The sequence below is a fragment of the Populus alba genome, chromosome 1 (genome assembly GCF_005239225.2).
Source record: "Populus alba chromosome 1, ASM523922v2, whole genome shotgun sequence".
In the NCBI taxonomy this organism is placed as follows: domain Eukaryota; kingdom Viridiplantae; phylum Streptophyta; class Magnoliopsida; order Malpighiales; family Salicaceae; genus Populus; species Populus alba.
The window spans coordinates 8,224,635-8,244,617 of record NC_133284.1 but is presented as its reverse complement, the minus strand read 5'-3'; the positions used below and the strand labels follow the sequence as shown (position 1 = coordinate 8,244,617).

The 19,983-nt window shown below is 35.7% G+C and overlaps 2 protein-coding genes and 1 long non-coding RNA gene across 3 annotated transcripts; all 3 read right to left on the bottom strand.

The window, feature by feature from the left end:
- Positions 1-16: 16 nt before the first annotated feature.
- Positions 17-3,839, bottom strand: LOC118033920 (protein KINESIN LIGHT CHAIN-RELATED 1). Its single transcript, XM_035039059.2, has 3 exons — positions 2,848-3,839; positions 1,188-2,096; positions 17-480 (listed from the first exon to the last, which is right to left on the bottom strand). Exons 1-3 carry the CDS (start codon positions 3,504-3,506, stop codon positions 255-257), a joined length of 1,794 nt encoding a protein of 597 aa, XP_034894950.1. The 5' UTR covers positions 3,507-3,839; the 3' UTR covers positions 17-254.
- Positions 3,840-9,469: 5,630 nt separating this feature from the next.
- Positions 9,470-10,424, bottom strand: LOC140955204 (uncharacterized). The gene is made up of 3 exons (XR_012168983.1): positions 10,270-10,424; positions 10,124-10,176; positions 9,470-9,815 (listed from the first exon to the last, which is right to left on the bottom strand). It is a non-coding gene; the product is annotated as an uncharacterized lncRNA (long non-coding RNA).
- Positions 10,425-14,448: 4,024 nt separating this feature from the next.
- LOC118033921 (beta-amylase 1, chloroplastic) lies at positions 14,449-18,443 on the bottom strand. Its single transcript, XM_035039060.2, has 4 exons — positions 17,712-18,443; positions 16,000-16,210; positions 15,783-15,899; positions 14,449-15,645 (listed from the first exon to the last, which is right to left on the bottom strand). Exons 1-4 carry the CDS (start codon positions 18,254-18,256, stop codon positions 14,851-14,853), a joined length of 1,668 nt encoding a protein of 555 aa, XP_034894951.1. The 5' UTR covers positions 18,257-18,443; the 3' UTR covers positions 14,449-14,850.
- Between the last annotated feature and the right edge of the window lie 1,540 nt (positions 18,444-19,983).

Genomic DNA, 19,983 nt, shown 5'->3' with positions numbered 1-19,983 from the left:
ATCATGGAGACATGCATAAGAAAACATCAGGCATTCTCAAAATTTATTCGCTCAAATGAACATTCTTCGTTGCGGTGAACAACTTTGAGGTCACAATACAGACAATCGATAAAACAATTCAAATAGACAACAAATGGATTTCAAAGCTCAAGGAACAGAAAACTCACCAGATTACAACTTCGACACTATACAGGGTCTTCTATGCTACAGAATGTGCAGGTGTGGTAAAGTAGATAAATACGATCAGTACATTTTCAAATTCTAAAACCCCACTTCTTCGTTGATTCCTTCTTAGTCCTCCTTGAATCAGGATCGATGAGATTCTCCAATGATTTTGCCTTCTTGTTACGAGCCCTGCCTGCTTCTTTCAGGAGCTCAGCTAGCCTACTCTTCTCATCTTCAAAATCGGGATTTGCAATTCCAAGCTTTTCTTCTCTGAGCTTTAGAACATGCTCCAAGATCTCTATTGCATCTTCAACCCTGCAATGGAAGCCATAAAGATCAACAAGAGACAAAAATAAATAAATAAATCTATAGCTTTAAGCAATGTTCGAAGTGGTAAGGTTGGAAACCCAAAACTAGCCATAAATGCTTATTTATCTAGAATGCTGTCTCTACTATAAGTTATCATGATAAGCTTTACAAAACCAAAATTATAAAACTGGAATATACACTTCAAAACTTAAGCCATGACTTGGTTCTTAAACCCCCACCATTAGTCTTCTCATCTCAGCAATGCATATATATTGGAGAAAGGTGAAAGCACAAAAACATCAAATAAGTAATTTTCATAATACGCAACAACTTCACATATAAGAATGTGCTAAACTAGAAACAGAAACTCAACCAATTATACTGTGTCTAGAAATCCTCCCTGGGGACAAAATTCAAACTCAAACATCAAAATGGATAAATCAACCACTCACCATAATAAGAGGGTGTTTGATAGCATGGTAAAGGTTGCTTTTCAAAGTGTTTTTAGCTTGGAAATACATTAAAATAATGTTTTTTTTTTATTTTTGACATCAGCACATCAAAATGATCCAAAAATACTAAAAAAAATTAATTTGAAGCCAAAACAAAATCAAATTTTGATATAAAAAAAATAGGTTGCACGGCAACCCCAAACGAGGTCTAACTCTGACATAATAAATATTGAGTAGCAATAGTTTGAAATGACATATTACCTCCCCATAGCATCGTAAGTTGCTGCAAGATTGCTATATACTCCAATGGTATCTTGATGGCATGGGCCACACTCCTTTTCCAGTATCCCCCTTGCCTCTTCAAATAACTCACAAGCCTCATCTATTTTAAACAGTTGTACGCAAGCCAATCCCATCTGGTTCAGCACAACCCCAAAGAAGGCCGACTTCCTCTCACCACTACTTCTAAGTTTTGTTACAGCACTCTCGAATGAGTTCCTTGCATCTTCATATCTCCCAACCATGTAAAACATCACTCCCATTCGAGCTTCAATCCCTGCAATGGTACTTTGCTGTCCTGGTTTATCCTCCAACAACTTCATTGCCTTTTGCAAGAGCTTCAATGCCTCCTCAGGCTCATCCACAGACTCAAAAATGGCAGAAATCTCAGTCAATCCCCCAGCAATCTCTTCTGCTGTGGTTCCTGGCACAGGTTTCGCATATATTCTCAGAGCATTTTCACAGTAAGACTTGGACTCTCGGAGTTTTCCAGTCCTATGATACAAGTCAGCAAGACGTACAAAGACAGATGCAACCGAAGGGTGGTTGTCACCCTTTGATGACTTGAAGACAGTGAGTGCCTTCTGATATGAGAAGACAGCCTCATCAAAGCGACAAAGAGACATGTAAATATTCCCAATGCTGACATCAATAGCAGCAACCTCATTGTCCTGTCCATTTGCAATCATCGCCATGCTGGCGAGGACAAGGTGCTCAAGTGCTGATTCATAATCTCCCTTTGCCTCACATACAAGGCCCATCAGCCTGCGGTCAGCTGCTTCTTCAATAGATGCTGGTTCACTATGTGCACGATGAATTTCAAGAGTTTTCTTGCACAATTCTTCGGCTTTATCAAAGTTCATAGCTTGAACATGTGCCTCCGCTAAGTACCTGACGTTTCCAAATTAATGAACTAAAATCGAGTTAAACAAGAAGACACATGCTGATTCAAACCTATTTTCACTATACATCACATGCAGAAAAGAGCAAAACCTCAGTATTAAACATATCAGGCTTCTTTAATCAGACTTTGAAAGAACAACAGCAAAAGAATTTGACAAACATAAACATTAACAAACTCATATCAAACAAAGAAGTAATAATAAAACTACTAATTTTATGATAAAAAGACCATATCACTACATAGTACATACAAATATAAAACGACAAACAAATAGGAACATACACAAAATTGGAAATAGTAACTTCAGTTCTCCTACTTTTAGCCTGCGACAGCAAACCTTAACCTCAAATCTCTTCCTAAAATAGCCTACATTTTAGTTATCTCCAACAAAAAATATCCCAATTTCTCATAATGTAAAAAATCCGAATATTTTATATTTAAGTCGTAATCAATCTTAATTACCCTATTAGCAACCACACGCAAAACAACAAAGAATCCCCAAAAAATCAACACTGTCCCTCCAAATCCATTAACACTAGCATAATCAGCGAAAAAACACATTTAAATCACTCTTGAAAGTCTTAATATCTCATTAAGACAAAAGTCCCAACCTTAATTACCCCAATAAATCAAATTCACAATCACACAAAACCAACACCTTCAAAAACAAGGAAATCTCAGGAAAAAAAAAAAAACAACCCATGAAGAAAAACATTTCAGAATCCAAAACCCACAAACCTGCAAGTCTCACCAACTCGTGGATCAATCTCCCCTAAGCTCTCGATCTGAATCTGCAACCCTTTCTCATAACACTCAATCGACTTATCAACTTGACCGAGCATTGAATAAGTATCCCCCAACTGCATATACCCACTAAATCCAGCAAGGGCATGATCCATTCCTTTACTCAAATCAGGCACTTTAATAGCCCTTTCAAGTACAGGCACTGCCTCTTCAAACCTCCCTAAACTGCAATAAATAGCACCCAAAACATGAAGACTCATAACAAGATCCAAACTTGGCTCTTCACCTTTTTCAATGGCCACTCTTTCAAAGGAATTTGATGCTCTGATTGCATAGTCCAGTGCCTTAATGGGTCCTTCACCGGATGCAATCGTGTCACGGGCGAGCTTTAAGAGAAACGGGCCAAGATCGGGGTTGTCCAAGGAAGGATCCGAGAGGAGAGTATTCGGGTTAGGAGAATCTGGTGGGGGTTTTTTGGCGGAGCGGGCAGGGGAAGGTTTGGATCGAGATGGGGAAGGAGATGGGGGTTTTTTGGGAGTTGGGGTTCTGGGTTGTTGTTCGGATCGGGTTGAAGATTCGGGTCGGATCTCAGGGAGAGAAATGTTAAGTGGCGGTGCATCTGGTGGGGTTTTAACAGAGACAAGACCTGGCATGGCTGTCGTGTGAGAGATTGGCAGGGACGGAGAGTGAGTGAATAAGAGTGAGAGTTATGGAGAAGAAATGGAAAATGAGAGTGGGGGAGGAGAGGTTAAGGAAGACGGAATTAGGTGATTAGAGGAATAATTAAAAGAGATGATTAAAGACAAGGTACCAAGATCGAAATGACAGGTGGTGGTGGTAAATTCAGTACTCTTCTGTTAGGACAACAAACAATATTAGATCAGATCAGATCAGATAATTCAAAGTGAAGGGAGGCGAGTGTTTCTTTCTCTGTTTTGTTTTTTTTTTTTTTTTTCATGGATGCCGTCCTTAAATGGCTGTCTGGATTCTCTTTTTACCTTTTACTAATCCAACTGCCAACTGCCAAGTTGAAGAAAAAACTGATCTTTGCTCCTTTCTCGAGAAGAAAAAATAAAATAAAATAATATTTGGGTCCTTCAATGATTGAGCTTAGCCCTGCTAAGAGGCTGGAGAGAAAAGCCCTGCGGCCACTTTTACCCTGTTAGCTCCATGATTCGAGTGTATGGTTAAAATGTCATGGCTAGCCCCGCTTGGCCCTAAGGCTCGATCCGATGATAGGTTTGTTTCAAATTGTTCAGGGAGTTAGTTGACTTGGTCTTTGTAAACATTTTCTTTTTAATTGATATCAAACGACGTCATTTCAACTTGCGATCAAAACCTATGGCCATGTGATTTATGTACATGTCTTTGGACCTCCCAGGATAATTATTTTATGGTGTGGAAATAATTGCATCTCGGATAATCTTTTATCAATAAGAGTTCATCTTATATTTTAAAAAATAAGCTCTTTATTCTGTACTCGTATAACTTATTTACATAAACTATCCAAAAATAAAGTTTAAATTCAAAACTTTTTTTATGTCTTGAATCAAATTCTTCAAGACTTGTTATAAACAAAAAAGATGAAAAAAAAAGATGATGATGATTTTGGTTAGCATGGATTATAACTAAGGAAGATCAACATTTAGATTTGAGCCTAATTATCTTTTTTAATTTTATTTGTCTCTAATGTGATAAAAACTTTGATTTCACCTGTAGAATTGGTTTTTATTTTTGCCTAGCACGTATATGTTACATATATCTATATTGTAATTTAAATTTACATTTCAATCATAGTTATTAAGTTTAACCCAATCAAACTTAGATCTTAACTCTAATCAAGTTATAAGTTAAATTAAAAAATACATTAACTCAATTAAATTTAATTAAATCAGTCAAATTTTTAATGATCTCGTTGACTTATCCAAACCCGATCGAGCTGCTACCAAGATTTTTTTCTATAAAGAAAAACAAAATAATATTTCAATAAAAATAATTTAACTCTATATATCCATAAGCTATCTGGCGACCCTGCTCTTTTGTAAATCAATTCTCAAAATAGGTTTAACAATTATAATATCAATCTAAAAGAAATACATGTCTGTTAATTTGAGCAACGAAGCACTCATATTGCATAAGATGCCATGACTGAAAACCTTTGTGAAACATGCTATCATACCATGCCGAAAGCCATGACATGGTAAAAAAATTTAGTATTATTAGATATTTAGCTCACACAGTGATGTGGGTAAAATTAATTTTTTTATAATATAAAAATAAATATAAAGATGTTGTTAATATATTTTTTTAGTAAAAATAAAATAATCTTGAACTCAAAATCCTATGTATATTAGATAATATTTTTTTAAAAAATATATATTAAGAATATGACACATTAAATGATATTTTAAAATAATAATTAAGAAGGTGATATTTTAGATCGATTTAGATCAACTCCAATTAACTTAAAAAACATGTAACCATGACAACCCTATAGAAAGCTATTCGAAATAAATTATGAAGTCCAATTCACATTCTTAAATATTGAGGGATAAAAATAAAAAAGCAAATGTTTAATTTTAAAATACAAACTAAAAAAAAGCGACTCGAGTCAATCAAGTAAAATAACCAAACTTGTGACTTGGGTCATGAAAACAAGATTACCCCGTAAAAAATAGATTAAAAAAATAATGAACCAGCCAAACCCACAACTCGGGTTATAATATTGAGATAAATCAATAAAAAACACATTGAAAAAATTAAAAAGTCTAATTATTAATTAATGTAATGTTGAATAACAAAATTAAAAAATAACCAAAGTAATAACCTCATTCAACTTGGGTTTAGCTTCAAAACTCATAACAAGATTGTGAAATCAAGATCAATTATAGAAAGCAAACCGGGAAAAATTACAAAGCTCATTAATTTCTAACTAACACAATATTTAAGAATGAAATTAAAAGAAAATAAATATCAAATTTAACATAAAAAAGCAAATGACAACCTACTCTATTATCTTTTACAATGTAATGCGTGAAAGTCAAAAAGAGGAGGAGAAAGGGCGGAAAAAAAAAAAAAAAAAGGTAATTGGAGCCACACAACAACTCCGCCACCAATACGCATTGTCGAGAAATGAAGATCTTGTTGAGAAATTTCATTGCCGCCAATGAATTAAACATTTGGAGGTTTATAACTAGACATCACTAGAGTGTGGTGACCTATTTAACTTTTTAGCACGTGTTATACGTGCCAGCCACTCTCACTTACCTGTTAAGCTTAACCTTTAAAAGCTTGTTTGTTTTTCAGAAAGTAGTTTTCAGAAAATCATTTTTCAAACTTTCCTGTGTTTATTTGTCATTAAAAAAATTGGTCAACGAAAAACAATTTCCGGTCAGCGAAAAATACTTTCTAGTTAACGGAAAACACTTTCCAGTCAATTTTAGTCAAAAAAAAAAATTTAACTTAGTTTTCAATTTATTTTAATTTTAATTTTTTCCCCGAAACATTAATAGTTTTAAATCAATAAAATTAATTTTTGTTATAAGGGGAATACACATGTATATTAAGTTCAATCCCAAATAAACACAATACAACATGATCAAATAAAAAAAAAAGTTAAGAGATTAAAATAAATAAAAAAAGATTAAAATAAATAAAATATTATGAAACACTATTAAAATCTACAATATTTTTTTTTTTGTGCTACAATAATTTCACTGTTAGTTTTATTTTTTTGTTAATGAAAACAACTACCAATACTTCCTTTATAAATTTATTTTAGAAAAGATGGATACAAGATAAAAGAGAAAGTCAGACCTAAATTTAGGAAAGTGTATTAAAAAAGATGAAATATTTTTATCTAACTTCAAAAATATTTTTTTAATTCTCTGTCATCCTTATATCCATTTCTCTTTTATAAAATAAATATTAATAGTTAACAAAATATGTTCACCCAACTGCAAAGAGATTTCAATTCCTTGATTTCGTACGTGGGCCGGGTAATTCTCGGGGGCAGCTTTATTATATACCAAGATGAGTTGTATCTCTCCATTTTCACCATTATTCCTTTCTGCTTTAAAATACAAGCTCATAATTTATGCACTCTCTCATTGATTTATTCAACATGAAGCGAGCCCTTCAAGGCGTTGAGGTTTTTGAACAAGTTGTTCAACAGTTAGGGGATGCCACCACCACCTCGAAATCTTCGCTGTTCGTGTTAGGCGGTGATGGACCGCGCGCCAATGATATAGTCCATCCCTGCAGTCTCCATTACCAGCTTTTTTGAGATATTTTGATTTCCTGTATAAAGATTTAGTTTTGATTCCCTGATTATTAAATCTTGTGTATAATCAGCTTTCTAAGTTGGGTCAGTCAATATTGTTTATATATTGTTTCTTCCTCCTGCTGCTAAATAAGAAAATCAGAAGAGTATTTCTCTATTTCAGCAATGGCCTGCAACATTGAGCAATCATAGTGTTTGTTATAGCAGCAGAGTTTCTATCGACAAATAGTTATATGTAGTCTTGTCACCTCACTAAGTGGATTTGCATCACTAAAACTCTGCCTGCAAGAGAACAAAATGTGAAAATAATGTTGCTTCAATGAATATTTGGCAAAATGCTAGCAAACAAGATTGAAATAGACATGGAGAACTTGCAAACCTGCAGAGAAATAAATGGAGAATAAAAGGAGAATGAGAAATGTGATTTTGGCCTGGGAATCATCCATATTGGTGAATGTTATGGTGGTTTTTGTTATGGAGTTTGAGAGAAGGGAGGCGGAGCCCTGGAAACAATATTCACGGTGCCAGAATATGTATTCGAAAGCATCGTAGAGTGCTACGATGAAAATGCAGTATCCATTAGCTAAAGTCAACTGCATGCACTAAGGCAGTAATCAACTGGCTTGCAATGCATGGCTGAAGCTTACACAATCTCAGCTTTCAATCTGTACTAAACCTCCACATACATGGAACCCATTTTTGGATTTGTTTCACTCAGTGGTGTCTTAATCAACAGCATGAACCACTGGCTAGAGGCCTCGGCCTCTTAATTCCACATACATCATTAAAAATCTGTAGTGAATGATGCATTTTGGTACTTCACATACAATGAAAACGGTCTTTTTAAATCTTGAACTCCTCATTAAAGTTTTAGGTTTATGTCTTAGCTTTCCATTCATATAAAACAGATATAAATTCAAGATTTACAGCTCCATATATAATCTAATGACCGAACAGTGTTTCAGTTTAGACTGGACCAGCATCTGTTTTTTAAGTTTGGTCTTATATTAATGGAAGCAATTTAGAGGAGGATGTGTTAAATGAACCAGACATAAGATTTTTTTTTATGAAAATACGCAGCTGTAGAGACTGCAGTGTCCATCGCAGGATGTCAAAATTCAATACCAAAGGGTTTTCCATGATGTGTGCTTGTTCACCTTGTTTGCCTACTGTGTATTGCTTCTGAGATTCCTTCTGCTGGCATATTGTATGGTAATGGACAGAGCTTATCACTTCTCATGAAGGACCAAGACAAGGAATATGAAAACACATCTACCCCTGTTGTTGTGAGCACTCAAATCATGATAATTGGATGGTGGATGTCATATCATAACATAATTAGTCACAGCACCTTCTTTAAGTTGACCTCCCAACCTTTCCATATTTTCCATATCATGATAATAGTCCCTTGTCTAAAGTATCCCTTTTGGCATTAAACATTAGGCTATGGTTTCCCAATCCTTTTTAGGACATTAATATTGGTTTAGTCTTGTAAGCCATTTGAGAGGCAATTAGTTGTATTCTACCTAATAATGCTGTTAAAGGAATATATAGGAGTGTGCTTAACTAGCACAATTGGCTTGGGAACAAAGACTGGACTCATTATTAGAGATGGTAATCTTTTGGCTGCATGTTTCTTAGCTGGAAATTACCTCTTATGATTGCCAAACTATGGGGGTGCTGGCATTACAGCCTTTCATTATCGAATCTGTTAGCTGTATGGTATCTACAAATAAAAATAAAAAGAGTACGGTATCGTTTTTCTTGTCTCCTAAAACTTTCACTGGCATGGCCTGAGGATATTGTATCCTCAACTTCTCTACAAAGGAATTGGGATTCAGGAATCCATTAGGCATCACAGATCTTGTAATTCAAAAGGACATCTTGTTTCCCAAAGTCAAAGCAAAATTGGCTTAGTTGGGGCCGCAATCTTATGCTGGCCTCGAGGCTGGTGGCGCATTACCAGATTATAAAATACTCACAACCATGGTTCTTAGCACATATGATGCACAATTACATATTATCATTGAAAATGTAAACATGTTGGTGTTGCAGAATTTCTTGAACAGATACTAACCCTTGAGAGGAAAAAATCCAAAACTTGTCCATTCTGCTGTTTTTGGTTTACTGTGAAACTGGGGTGCATTTCTTTACTTGATATTTGAAGGCTGTATACATTGGAATTGAATTGGTTAAAATTGCTCATATTAGTTAAATGGTCTTCCTGATTAATGATAGGAGAAGGGACATACTAACATGTTTATCAGAAGGTGCTCCATTTGCAAGACAACTAAGAACGGATATCTTTAGACAACATGTTATGGAACTTGCAGATTCTCTATAAATCCCAGTAGAGCTACAGAGGGTGCTTTCTCATTATTCATTTTCATTTTACAATACATCCGAAAATTCATGTACTCTCTCATTGAGCAAGTGGTACCTTCAGAGTCTAAAGCTCTCCTTACTAAACTGTCCAATGGACATGCATACATACATACACACACACATACATATTTCTTATTTCAATGCGCCCCAAAGGCATGGAGTTTTGAAGTAGAAGTTTAAACAGTTAGGGGCCGTTTCCTCCAGGTTTATGTTTGGGATTAGGCTCCGGATCTTTTTGGTAGTCCAACATAACCTCCACCTCTGTAAGCTTTCTCATCTCCATTTCAGCAATGACCTAAAATATTATAAAAGTATTATTACAGAAGAGTATAGTTTGATCTATCAGCAATGACTAATCAGTGATGCTGCTTATACATCTATATATCTTGTAATCAGGACAGAACTCGAAATCTGTCTGGACTTTCCGATAGCTCTGAACTTGAACCGGAGCTTGCATCAGTTAATAGGTCATTTAGATGAACTTCAAGCAGTATCATCAAGTCATGTTATAGAGTACGATTTATAGGTGAAAAAAACAAACAATTAAGGCATGACATGTACATAGTTGCATTGACAAAGTGCTTGTTAATATGGTTTAGCTACCTCACTTGGTGGATTTGGAAGAATACTGCCCTCCTGGACGCCTAAAACTCTTGCTGCAAGAGGGGAAAAATGGAAATAATGTTACTTTAATCAATACTTGGCAAATAATAAGATGAATTTACACGGAGAACTTATGAACTGCTTACCTGCAGATAAATCAATGAAGAAAAGAAGAAGAAGAAGAAGAATGATTTTGGTATGAGAAGGCATGGTAAAATTTACCGGTGATTGTTGTTATAGGTTCTGAGAGGACAAGGGATGTGTTAAATTTATAGGAACAGAACCGTGTAAACACTTCATGGTGCAAACTGTACTCAAAAGCTTTGTAGAATGCTATGATGAAAATGCAACACCCATTAGCAAAAACACAACAAAGTCAACTGCACTTTCTTTTCTTTTCTTTTCTTTTCTTTTCTTTTTCTTTTTTCTTGTGACCTCAAGAGTCAGGTTCCAAGGACTTGCCTCTCGCCTTCCAAAAAGCCGAATTGGTTAGGTAGCAAACAACTTACTTCGCATTTGCATGGCTGAAGGTCTATAAATCAATTCAACTTGAATTTCTGTGTAATTGCCTACGTTTCGCTGGTCTCAACCATTCTTTCCAACCTTTAAAACCCATTTATGGCTTTATTTCACTGTTCAGGATCAGTGGTGTCATCATCAAACAATATGAACCATTGGCTAGGGGGCCATGCCCCATTTCATTCCATATGCAAATTAATGCTCTAGCTAATGGTGGTGCAGTTCATCTTCCAAAAAACTTTTTTTGTACTTGATAAGTTAGAAAGAGATTAGCAGTGGATTCTACAAATGAAGATCAGCATAAAAACAATTACAAGGTTGAATTAATGCCCCAATAGGATGAAAATAGGCAAGAGTAGGGACTGCAATAATATCCTATACAGAAAGTCAATTGAATTTACCAAAGTCCACAGAATTGCTCATGATGTGCTCTGTTCATGGTGCTTGCTTACTGTGCTATGGTAACATTGCTTCCGACTCTCTTTATAAGGTCATATTGTATGGTAATGGACAAAGCTCATTGCTTCTCATGGAGGGGGACCCGGCCTTGTATATAGACGTCCCTGGAAAAAGAAAACGAAAACACGTCTCCCCTTCTCATTTTGCTGGCTTTCAAATCATGAAAATCGGGATGGTGCAAGTCATGTCACAGCACCTCTTTAAGTTGATCACCCATCCTTCCTGCGTCTTTCTTTGTAAACTTCAGTTAATCCTCTTCCCTTGGAAAGATTTGATGATAGCTTATTACACCCTTTATCTCCTTTTCCCACAACATTATTTTCGATAATTATCTGTCTAAATTAATTCTAAACATACTGCAGGAGAAAAATTATCCATCTTCGAGTTATTATTTTAAACTCTTAACCGATTTTTTTCCTTCTTTTTTTGTTAGCCAACATGTTCTCTGAAGTGGACTCTAAATGTTAGAACTCACAGGTTTACTTTGTTTGCAAGCTATTTGTGTGGCAAATGGTCCTAATATTGATAGAATTATTGAGGGAAGAGGAGCCGGGTTAGCCACATTGGCTCGAAAACCAAGACCGGCCACATCATTTGAGGTGGTGATCAAAGCTGGCTGCATATTACTTAGCTGGAATTGATGATAGCAAACCACGGAAGATTCGATGCTACAACCTTTAAATATTGAATCTGTGAGCTGTATGGCATCTAAATCTGCGGGCGTGGCTAGAAATAGCGAATCCTCAGCCTGCCTGCCTGCATTAGTGCATTTTATCATACTTTATTGTAATTAAAAAGGGTATCACGTTTCCTAAGATTTGCAAAATGACTCAGAGGAGGATTGTTTTCACGTTTTAGAAGCATTATTTACAAAAAAAAAAAATTGTATTTTTATATTATTTTAATTTTTTAATATAAAAAATAACCAAAATTACATTGTCAAACATACCGTTAATTAATCTTCTATCGGCTCTACTATGAGAGGAAATTATGGCTCTTAGCATAGTTTTAAAACTCAACCCGGTCATCGATCCGGTCAAATGATCGGGCCACGGGTCAGATAGGTTGACCCTGGTTAACCCGAGTCAACCCAAAAAAAAAAGGTTCCTAATTGAATTAAATCCTCCTTCATGCTTGCAAAGTGCATCTCCATAGCTCCCAGTCATATCCATAATTTTTCCTGGCCTTTCATCTGCCTTTGTCTGAAAAAAAAGATACTCATGCAAAACCAGCAGCAACCTAGCCCTTTTCTTGTTAAGATGGGGTCATTGTTTTCCCATTGCGCAGAGCCCCAGGTGTTACTAGTTTATTATTGGGTCAATAATACTAATCCTTCTTTTTATGCTCCTAGGGCGGGAAGAAGAAAAGAAAACACGAAGCAATTTGCACTTGTCTCAATCAAGATGAGCTACAAGACTTCCTTCATTTCATAATCCTTCATCCTTAGCATCTCGGGTGCCAACAAATGTCTTTGCTTTCACTTGATTCGAACCATCTCTTGATAATGCTTTGTTCTTTTTTACTTTTCAATCTTCAGCGTTATGGCCTTTTAAAAGGTCAAAACAACATCGTTTAATGATTGTCAATATATAAAAAAAATTACCAGGTCTCCCTCGGGTTTGACCGGGTCTCACCCGGGTCCCGGGGCGACCCGCCGAGTCGACCAGGTTTCTTCAAGTCAATTTTCAAGTGGGTTTTTGCCTCCATCCGGACCGGTTCCAGATCTAGATCAGCCAGGTCTTAGGTTGACTCGCCGAACTGGTCCGGGTTTTAAAATTCTGGTTCTTAGTGCCATGAGAGGTCAATAAGTTTTTTCGGTGTGATTCTAGTACAACATGTGAAAGCAAAAACGTGACGCACACATGCATGATGTTGTTGTCGATGTTGTTGAATCCCTTGGAATGTTGCAGGATTTCTTTTCACATGTTTCAACTATTTAAAATTCCAGCTCCACTAATTGTCCATACTTCTATTTTTTTTTTTATTAGAGATGATGACTGTGAAGACTGAAAACTGATTTGAGAACCAGAAATATCTCCACTAATTAGCTGGAATTTACCTTGTATGATTGCACACGGCTATTAACAACACTGCCTTTAAACTTTTTAGCTGTATGGGTGTCCATTATTCTAAAAGTGAGAAATGTTTAAAAATTCCTCATGCTTATCTGCATTATGGATGTTTACGGGTATAATAACAGTTATTTTTTAAAATAATTTTTATTAAAAAATACATCACAATAATATTTTTTAACTGAATTACAAAATTAGTTTTAAACAAAAAAAATTGAATTTTATATTTTTTAAAGATATAACAAAAAAATATGGCTTTGCCAATAAAGGTAATAGAGTCTTTTTTTTAATTTTTGAAACAGTAAAAATACAAAATTACTCTTAAAATCTAATTTTTACTTTACAAAAAATATTTTAAAAAAAATAATATTGAGACACGCTTTTACAATAGCTACTTAGGTGGCATATGAATTGTCTCGACAACCCTTTTGTCCTTATCCGAGGCGTGTTAATAGCAAACATCTAGTTTGGAACTAATATAACCTCATCAAGAACAAATTAAAATAAATTATAAAATTTAATTTTTAATATATCATATCAGATCTAATATTGAACGATAAAATTTATAAAAATTTAAATTAAAAAAAAAATATTTAGTCAACCCAGGTTAACTCATTAGATACTATTCTAGATTCATGATGTCTAAATAACCTAATAAAATACAAATTTAAATAAATTATAAAGTCTAATTTTTAATCATATATAATATTAATTGATAAAATTAAGAGGAAAGAAAAACAAACGAGTCAAAAAAAATTAACCCATCAAACTCAATAGCTGAACCATAAAAAAAAAAAAAAAAAAAAAAAAATTCAATCAAAACAAATCCAGTATTGAAGGAATCGTGACCAAGGGTTATCTATTAAAATTGCCAATTTTCCATTAGAATAGAAGCAAGCATCTCTTTGTGTTTTTTTATTGTCACGTATTCCAATACAAGCACACAACAACAATAACAAGGTACCTTCTACCTTCCTTGTATACCGGCCGTTTCACAGCAACCCTCATTCCACTGCCATGTCAAATTTTCCCTTATTTTTCAACAATTAAATCTTCATCACTACTTCCTCTCGCTCTTGCTGCGATTTTTCAAATCGAAATCGAATTGTTCGGTGCACCACTTTCTTTCCACTACAAGTCTTTCATACTTGTATCCTTCCTTCACCATTTCTTTTTCTCCAGCTCTGGACGGAACTGAATGGTTCTAGCATATTCAAAACATCTCAAAAATCCAAAATGGCCTGTCATTTTGAATTTTGCGATGAAATTAGTTTCTTTCTTTTTCTTTTTCTTTTTCTTTTTCAGGTGGAACGAGATCAGTCAGAACGGTATTGATAACCTTGCCCTTCACAATCAAAACAATCCACCAATGACCTCATTGATTCTTAGCCATGCCAGCAGGAGTTGACACTGACATTCCTTCACTAAACAGCCAGAACAGATTAGCACTACGTATCATTACAAGTTTCCAAGTACAAATTGATGAGACGCCAGCCACTTCAAAAATATTAGGGTGGCAAGATGTACACGGACAAATAATATGGTTCACAAGAACCCTGCATGGTTAAAAGAAAAAAAATTGATTGAAAGTGAGGCATCACTACCCATATGGCAACAATTGATTGGATGTCATCAGATGATTTCCTTTGCTGCTGGATATGGGTTGAATCACCTTCCTTAACAATATGTATACGCAGCTCTAACTTTTACAACATCTGACATTGAAGTTGGTTGTACATCGCCTCCAAAATCTAATCTGGCTCGAAAAATATTGGCCCCTGACAATTGCTTCACAAAACGAGTAAAGCGAACCCATTTATGCTGTTCAAAGAGGTATCTGTCCATCCTCATAAAGTTGAAAGAAAAGGTGGGGCTTTCAAGACCATATGTGTAGAACTTTGACATCTTTAGCACCTGTTCAAACGATTCATCTTCCAAAAAAGTGGTAGAATTTTCACCTTCTATCGGTATGTGACAGACCCTAGCTGCCAATAAAAGCTGTTTTAGAAAACCCTCTGGACTGCTGACTGGGTTTGTCTTTTTTTCTTCCACGTCTCTCATTCCAAAACCTGAGCAGCATAAACCAAAACCGTACCTACCCAACATGCGAGCAATTGGCAAGTACCCATCTCTTCTTGAAGTATTGTAGTAGCCAGCTGTTAACTCAGAAGGATGAGATTGCATGCCATAATGCCAGTGGATCCCAGCCACTTTAGCTGAAGTATCAACTTCGGTGCCCTGAAAGATGGTCTTCGCTTCTCTACATATCCTTTCGCCATGAAGCAGCAGCATCCCAGAGTACCATTCAAGAAAAAATTTCCCAAATGGGGTATCCCAAGATCCACCATTGCTTTTGAAAAACTCAGTATTCTCAGGGCCATGCATCAGATTAACAGTACCAATCAGGCCTCCATATCCCCATTCACGCATTCCGACATCATGAGCACATGCATTCAGGGATGCAATCATATACTGCAAAAAGTCAAATCAATACAGATGGCGACAATACTAGAAGACGACAGTCAGGAATTGCAAAATGATTGGAGCGACCTATTACAGAGAATGAAAGTTTTGCAAGCTTACAAAATGAATTGCACTTGTTGGTGTACCTTATCATAGCACTGAAACTCTCCAAGCTCACGTGTGTGCCAAGCCCATGCTAGCTTCTGTGATGGACATGAAGGGTACCTTAATTCACCTGCAGGACCCATGCCAACTTGGACTCCCTACAAAATGATCTATCAGGAAAACTAACTTGCCAATCAAAGAATCAGTTGTCAATGATTGAAGAAGTGATTTGCTGTATTACAAACAGTAACATCTCACCGTAATGACAACACCAAGTAAAGATCTAAAAGTATCTCTGAAATTCATCATAAAATCTGAATATGCTTGGAGTGGTGATCGTCCCTTCAGGACAGGAAACATATCGCATCCAAGAGAAATGTATTCCATGTTTCTTCTACCAAATCGATCAGTATATGCTATATCTGGATCTTTATCAATCTCTTCAAGCACCCATTGAGGAAGAGAAACCCTTCAGCATATAAAACTAGTTGTTTAGACCCACTAGCATATAAGCAAGCAAGCAGGAGAACCAAACAACAAAACTGAGGAAAAAAGATGAATCAAATTTGGTCAAAGAAATTTTCTTTCAAACCAAACTCTCACCCTGAAACATGTGCAAGGGCCCAGAATTATGAAAATGTCTATAAGACAGCTTATGGTGCTAAATTAAACGCATTCAACATATGCAAAATATGACTCACTAACTTCGGATACTACTAGCTAGAAGCCCCACGGAGAAAGGAGGAAAAGCCTCACGATATCCACTTAAACTGAGGAACCAAAAGGTTGCCCTCACCAAACCAGACCATGAATTGAACACTTTAGGTCCTAGGTAGCTTGGGAGCAATGAATACTTTAAAATTGCCCCAGAAACAACGCAGTAGGCAAGACGACCTATGTTCCATGACTAAAACGTTACTCAAGACAGGTTATACAATGTAACTAAGAACAACCTTACTAGGGGATTGTTTATTCCAAAGATCAACATGGTTAGATGGTCCAGATCATCAATGTTGTAAAACTCATCATACTATCCAAAGAATAAAACCATTTATATCATCAGTGTTCACCAAATGTGTAAATCTACTACATTGCACTTGATTTGCTGACCTTGATCACACTACATACACAATAAATCTGCCTGTTCTTTTCCCAAGGATGTCTACCATGAATAGCTAGAGGCTTTTTCAATTTTATTTAGATTGATCTCCATCAAAATGTTGATTATAGACAATCAACACACGGTTCTATCCATATTCATTATATACACAAGTCAGAACATAAAACTCCATGAATAAAACCAGCAGAACATGAATATACTTGCTTCGGACCTGCCAAGATTGAAGGCTTCAACTCAAGTGTCCAATCACCTAGGCATGTCAAAAGGGAAAGGGACAAAGAATGCAGCCAAAACCGTTCCCCAAAAGGTGTGACAGTTGAAAAAACCTTCAACCGAGTTCTCAAGGGATGATTTACTCAAAATTCACCTGATCAGGCTGTATGCTTTTGGACTTAAATCATTGTTATGCACCCTTGCTAGATACAAAAGAAAAAATAAATAGAAAAAATCCCGCTAACTTAGGCATAAGCAGTAATGCAGTGGTATCATCCATTAAACCATAGCACTCTCTAGACATGCACTTCTTGCCCTTATACCCACGGCACAGCTAACAGAACTGCAACCAAGACATTAACAACAAGGAAAGCATTGGAAGTATAAAAAATCAAGGCGAAGGACAATACAATATTGTATTAACAGTAACCAAAAGTCTCCACACGTTATGTCAAACCTCCGGCAACAAACTAAAATTCCATAAATAACTATACAAGAAACAGATAAATCACTAACAATGTGCATAACCTCCCGTCTTAAAAATTAAAGAAACGGAGACAATGAACTAACTAGGCAATAATTAAACAGAAACTAAAACAATTCATCAAAGATTCTATTAAAATCAAGAAATTCTCACCATAAAGGATCTCCAGGTCCAGTGCCACGTTGATGAAAAGCCAAGACAGCTCTAACCTTCAACCCACACCGTCTTGCTAACGCCACAAGATCCAAATACCCTCCCCAATTATAAACCCTAGGCTTCTCCCTCTCCACTATCCCCCACCAAATCTCCATAACCACACCTTCCACTCCAGCAGTCACCAGGGCCCTCAAAGACGCCGACAAGACCTTAATCCTCCTCACCTTCCCATCCTCCGCCACCAATTCCGCCGGCAGCGTCACGTACACTGGCGATCCCCTCCGCCGCCGTTCCACCGGGCCAGTAAATCCATGTTGAAGCTCGTAATGCTCGAAATCTTCGCTCCCGCCATTGTCGGGATAGACGGAGCCGCAGGATTTTGAGGAGTTGAGTCGCGAGCTGATCGCGAATCGGCGAGGTGGAAGGTGGCGAGTTCGTGTAGGTGAAAAGGTGGAAGGGAAGCGAGTTAGGTGAGTTGACACAGTGCGTTTGCAACAGAAGGAAGCAGAGAAAGTTGGTGTGGATGGAGATGCGATCGCCATTGATCGGATTATCAGTAATTACTGGCTAGGGTTTCATTTGAAAAGAGAAGGGTAAAAAATTAAAGAAATAATTTGCTGGCAGTTTCTTTCTTCTATTTTTGTGTGTGCGTGAGAGAGGGAGGGAGGGTGTTCGTTAAGGTTGGTTAAGAGTGATTTTAGATGGCTGGGATTGTGTGAACGTGGATCAATTGGTTTTTACGGTTGAGATTGGGGCAGTGAGATTGTGATTGTTTTTTTATTGATTGATTGGGAAGAATAAAAATGTGGATCCAGCATCATGTGTTTGGTAAGGAATGAGCTGGGTAACAAAATATCTGCTCCATTTACCTTATTTTCTTATATTGAGGGGAGAAAATCCAATGTTTTCTTTGACATTCAATTCTTGTTGGATAAATTATGAGAGGATTTGGTATTATGTTAGTTTTACCGAGAAAAAAAAACTATTTACTAATCAAATAGTTTATGTTTTTTTACATTAAATTCACATGTAATTAGGTTTTAAATATTAATTTTAAATAATTTATTTTTTATTTATGAAGATCTTCTTCTTATTTATTTTACATATAAAAATTTATCTTATAATAATTTTAATCAAATTTTTTTTTTTTCAAATCTACTTTTTAAAACCATAAGTAAACATATTTAAAAAAAAAAAAAAAAGCTTATTGTTTTTAAGTCCTGACCATAAAAACTATTATAGTACTAAACACACTAATAATACTAATAATAGATGAGTTTCTAATCCAAGTTACAGCGGTCTTCGTAAATTCAATTTTTATTGCGATATGTGAAGCCCAACTACACACAAATATTCAATTTACACACAGCAGCAACCAATACTAGTTAATACGTACTATATAATAATTTATTGCTTGTGCTTAGATTGTCCCTGACTTATATCATTTTATTTATACAAAATATATTTTCTTTCATCCAAAATATTAAATATCGTTATGTATTAGTTGTCTATTAAAAAATTACTAAGTCATGTAGCGTTTTTAACGTCAATTATAAAAAAACCAAAGGCCCTCAATCAATTACCGAAGCTACCGAGTGTAAACACTATAGACTAGAAGAGCTGTAATTGTTTTGTGTTCTCATGGATTGCATGTTAGTTTCATTGCATGAGATGGGGGTTTAGTATATTTCGTTATCGGTTGTAGGTGTATCTATGGATCCGGAATTGCTTTGAGGTTGATTAGTTGGTGGTTTTGTTCAAGAAAGACTCATGTCAAATAATTATCTCAACCTAAAAATTTTAATTGTTAAATCAGGTCCAAGTTATGATTTATATTATTCTTTAGCATACTTCCTTAAGTGAAAGTTCTTTGAACTTAAAACTTGCACAGACACACACTAAGTTGTGCTTCATTTTTTATCAAATAAATAAACATTGTAAGATTTGAACTCGTGACTGCTAGGTCATCAAGGTTCTGATACCATATCAAAAAACCATCTCAACCTAAAAGTTTAAAATATTATATCAGGTCCAAGATATGATTTATATTATTCTCTAACAGCGTTATCTTGACTTTATGGATCTGGTCGGTTTGTGGGGTTTTGACTTGGATTGCTGAGTTATGGCTGGTCAATATGTGCTTGATGGACTCTTATTCTTCTAGTTTGTTGAGTGTGGAAAGGTTGACTATTAAATGCAAGTCTTACCTGCAATGTATCTGGTTGCTTAGTGATTGTTGGGAGAGTGTTGGGCTAGTATAGTGAGATTG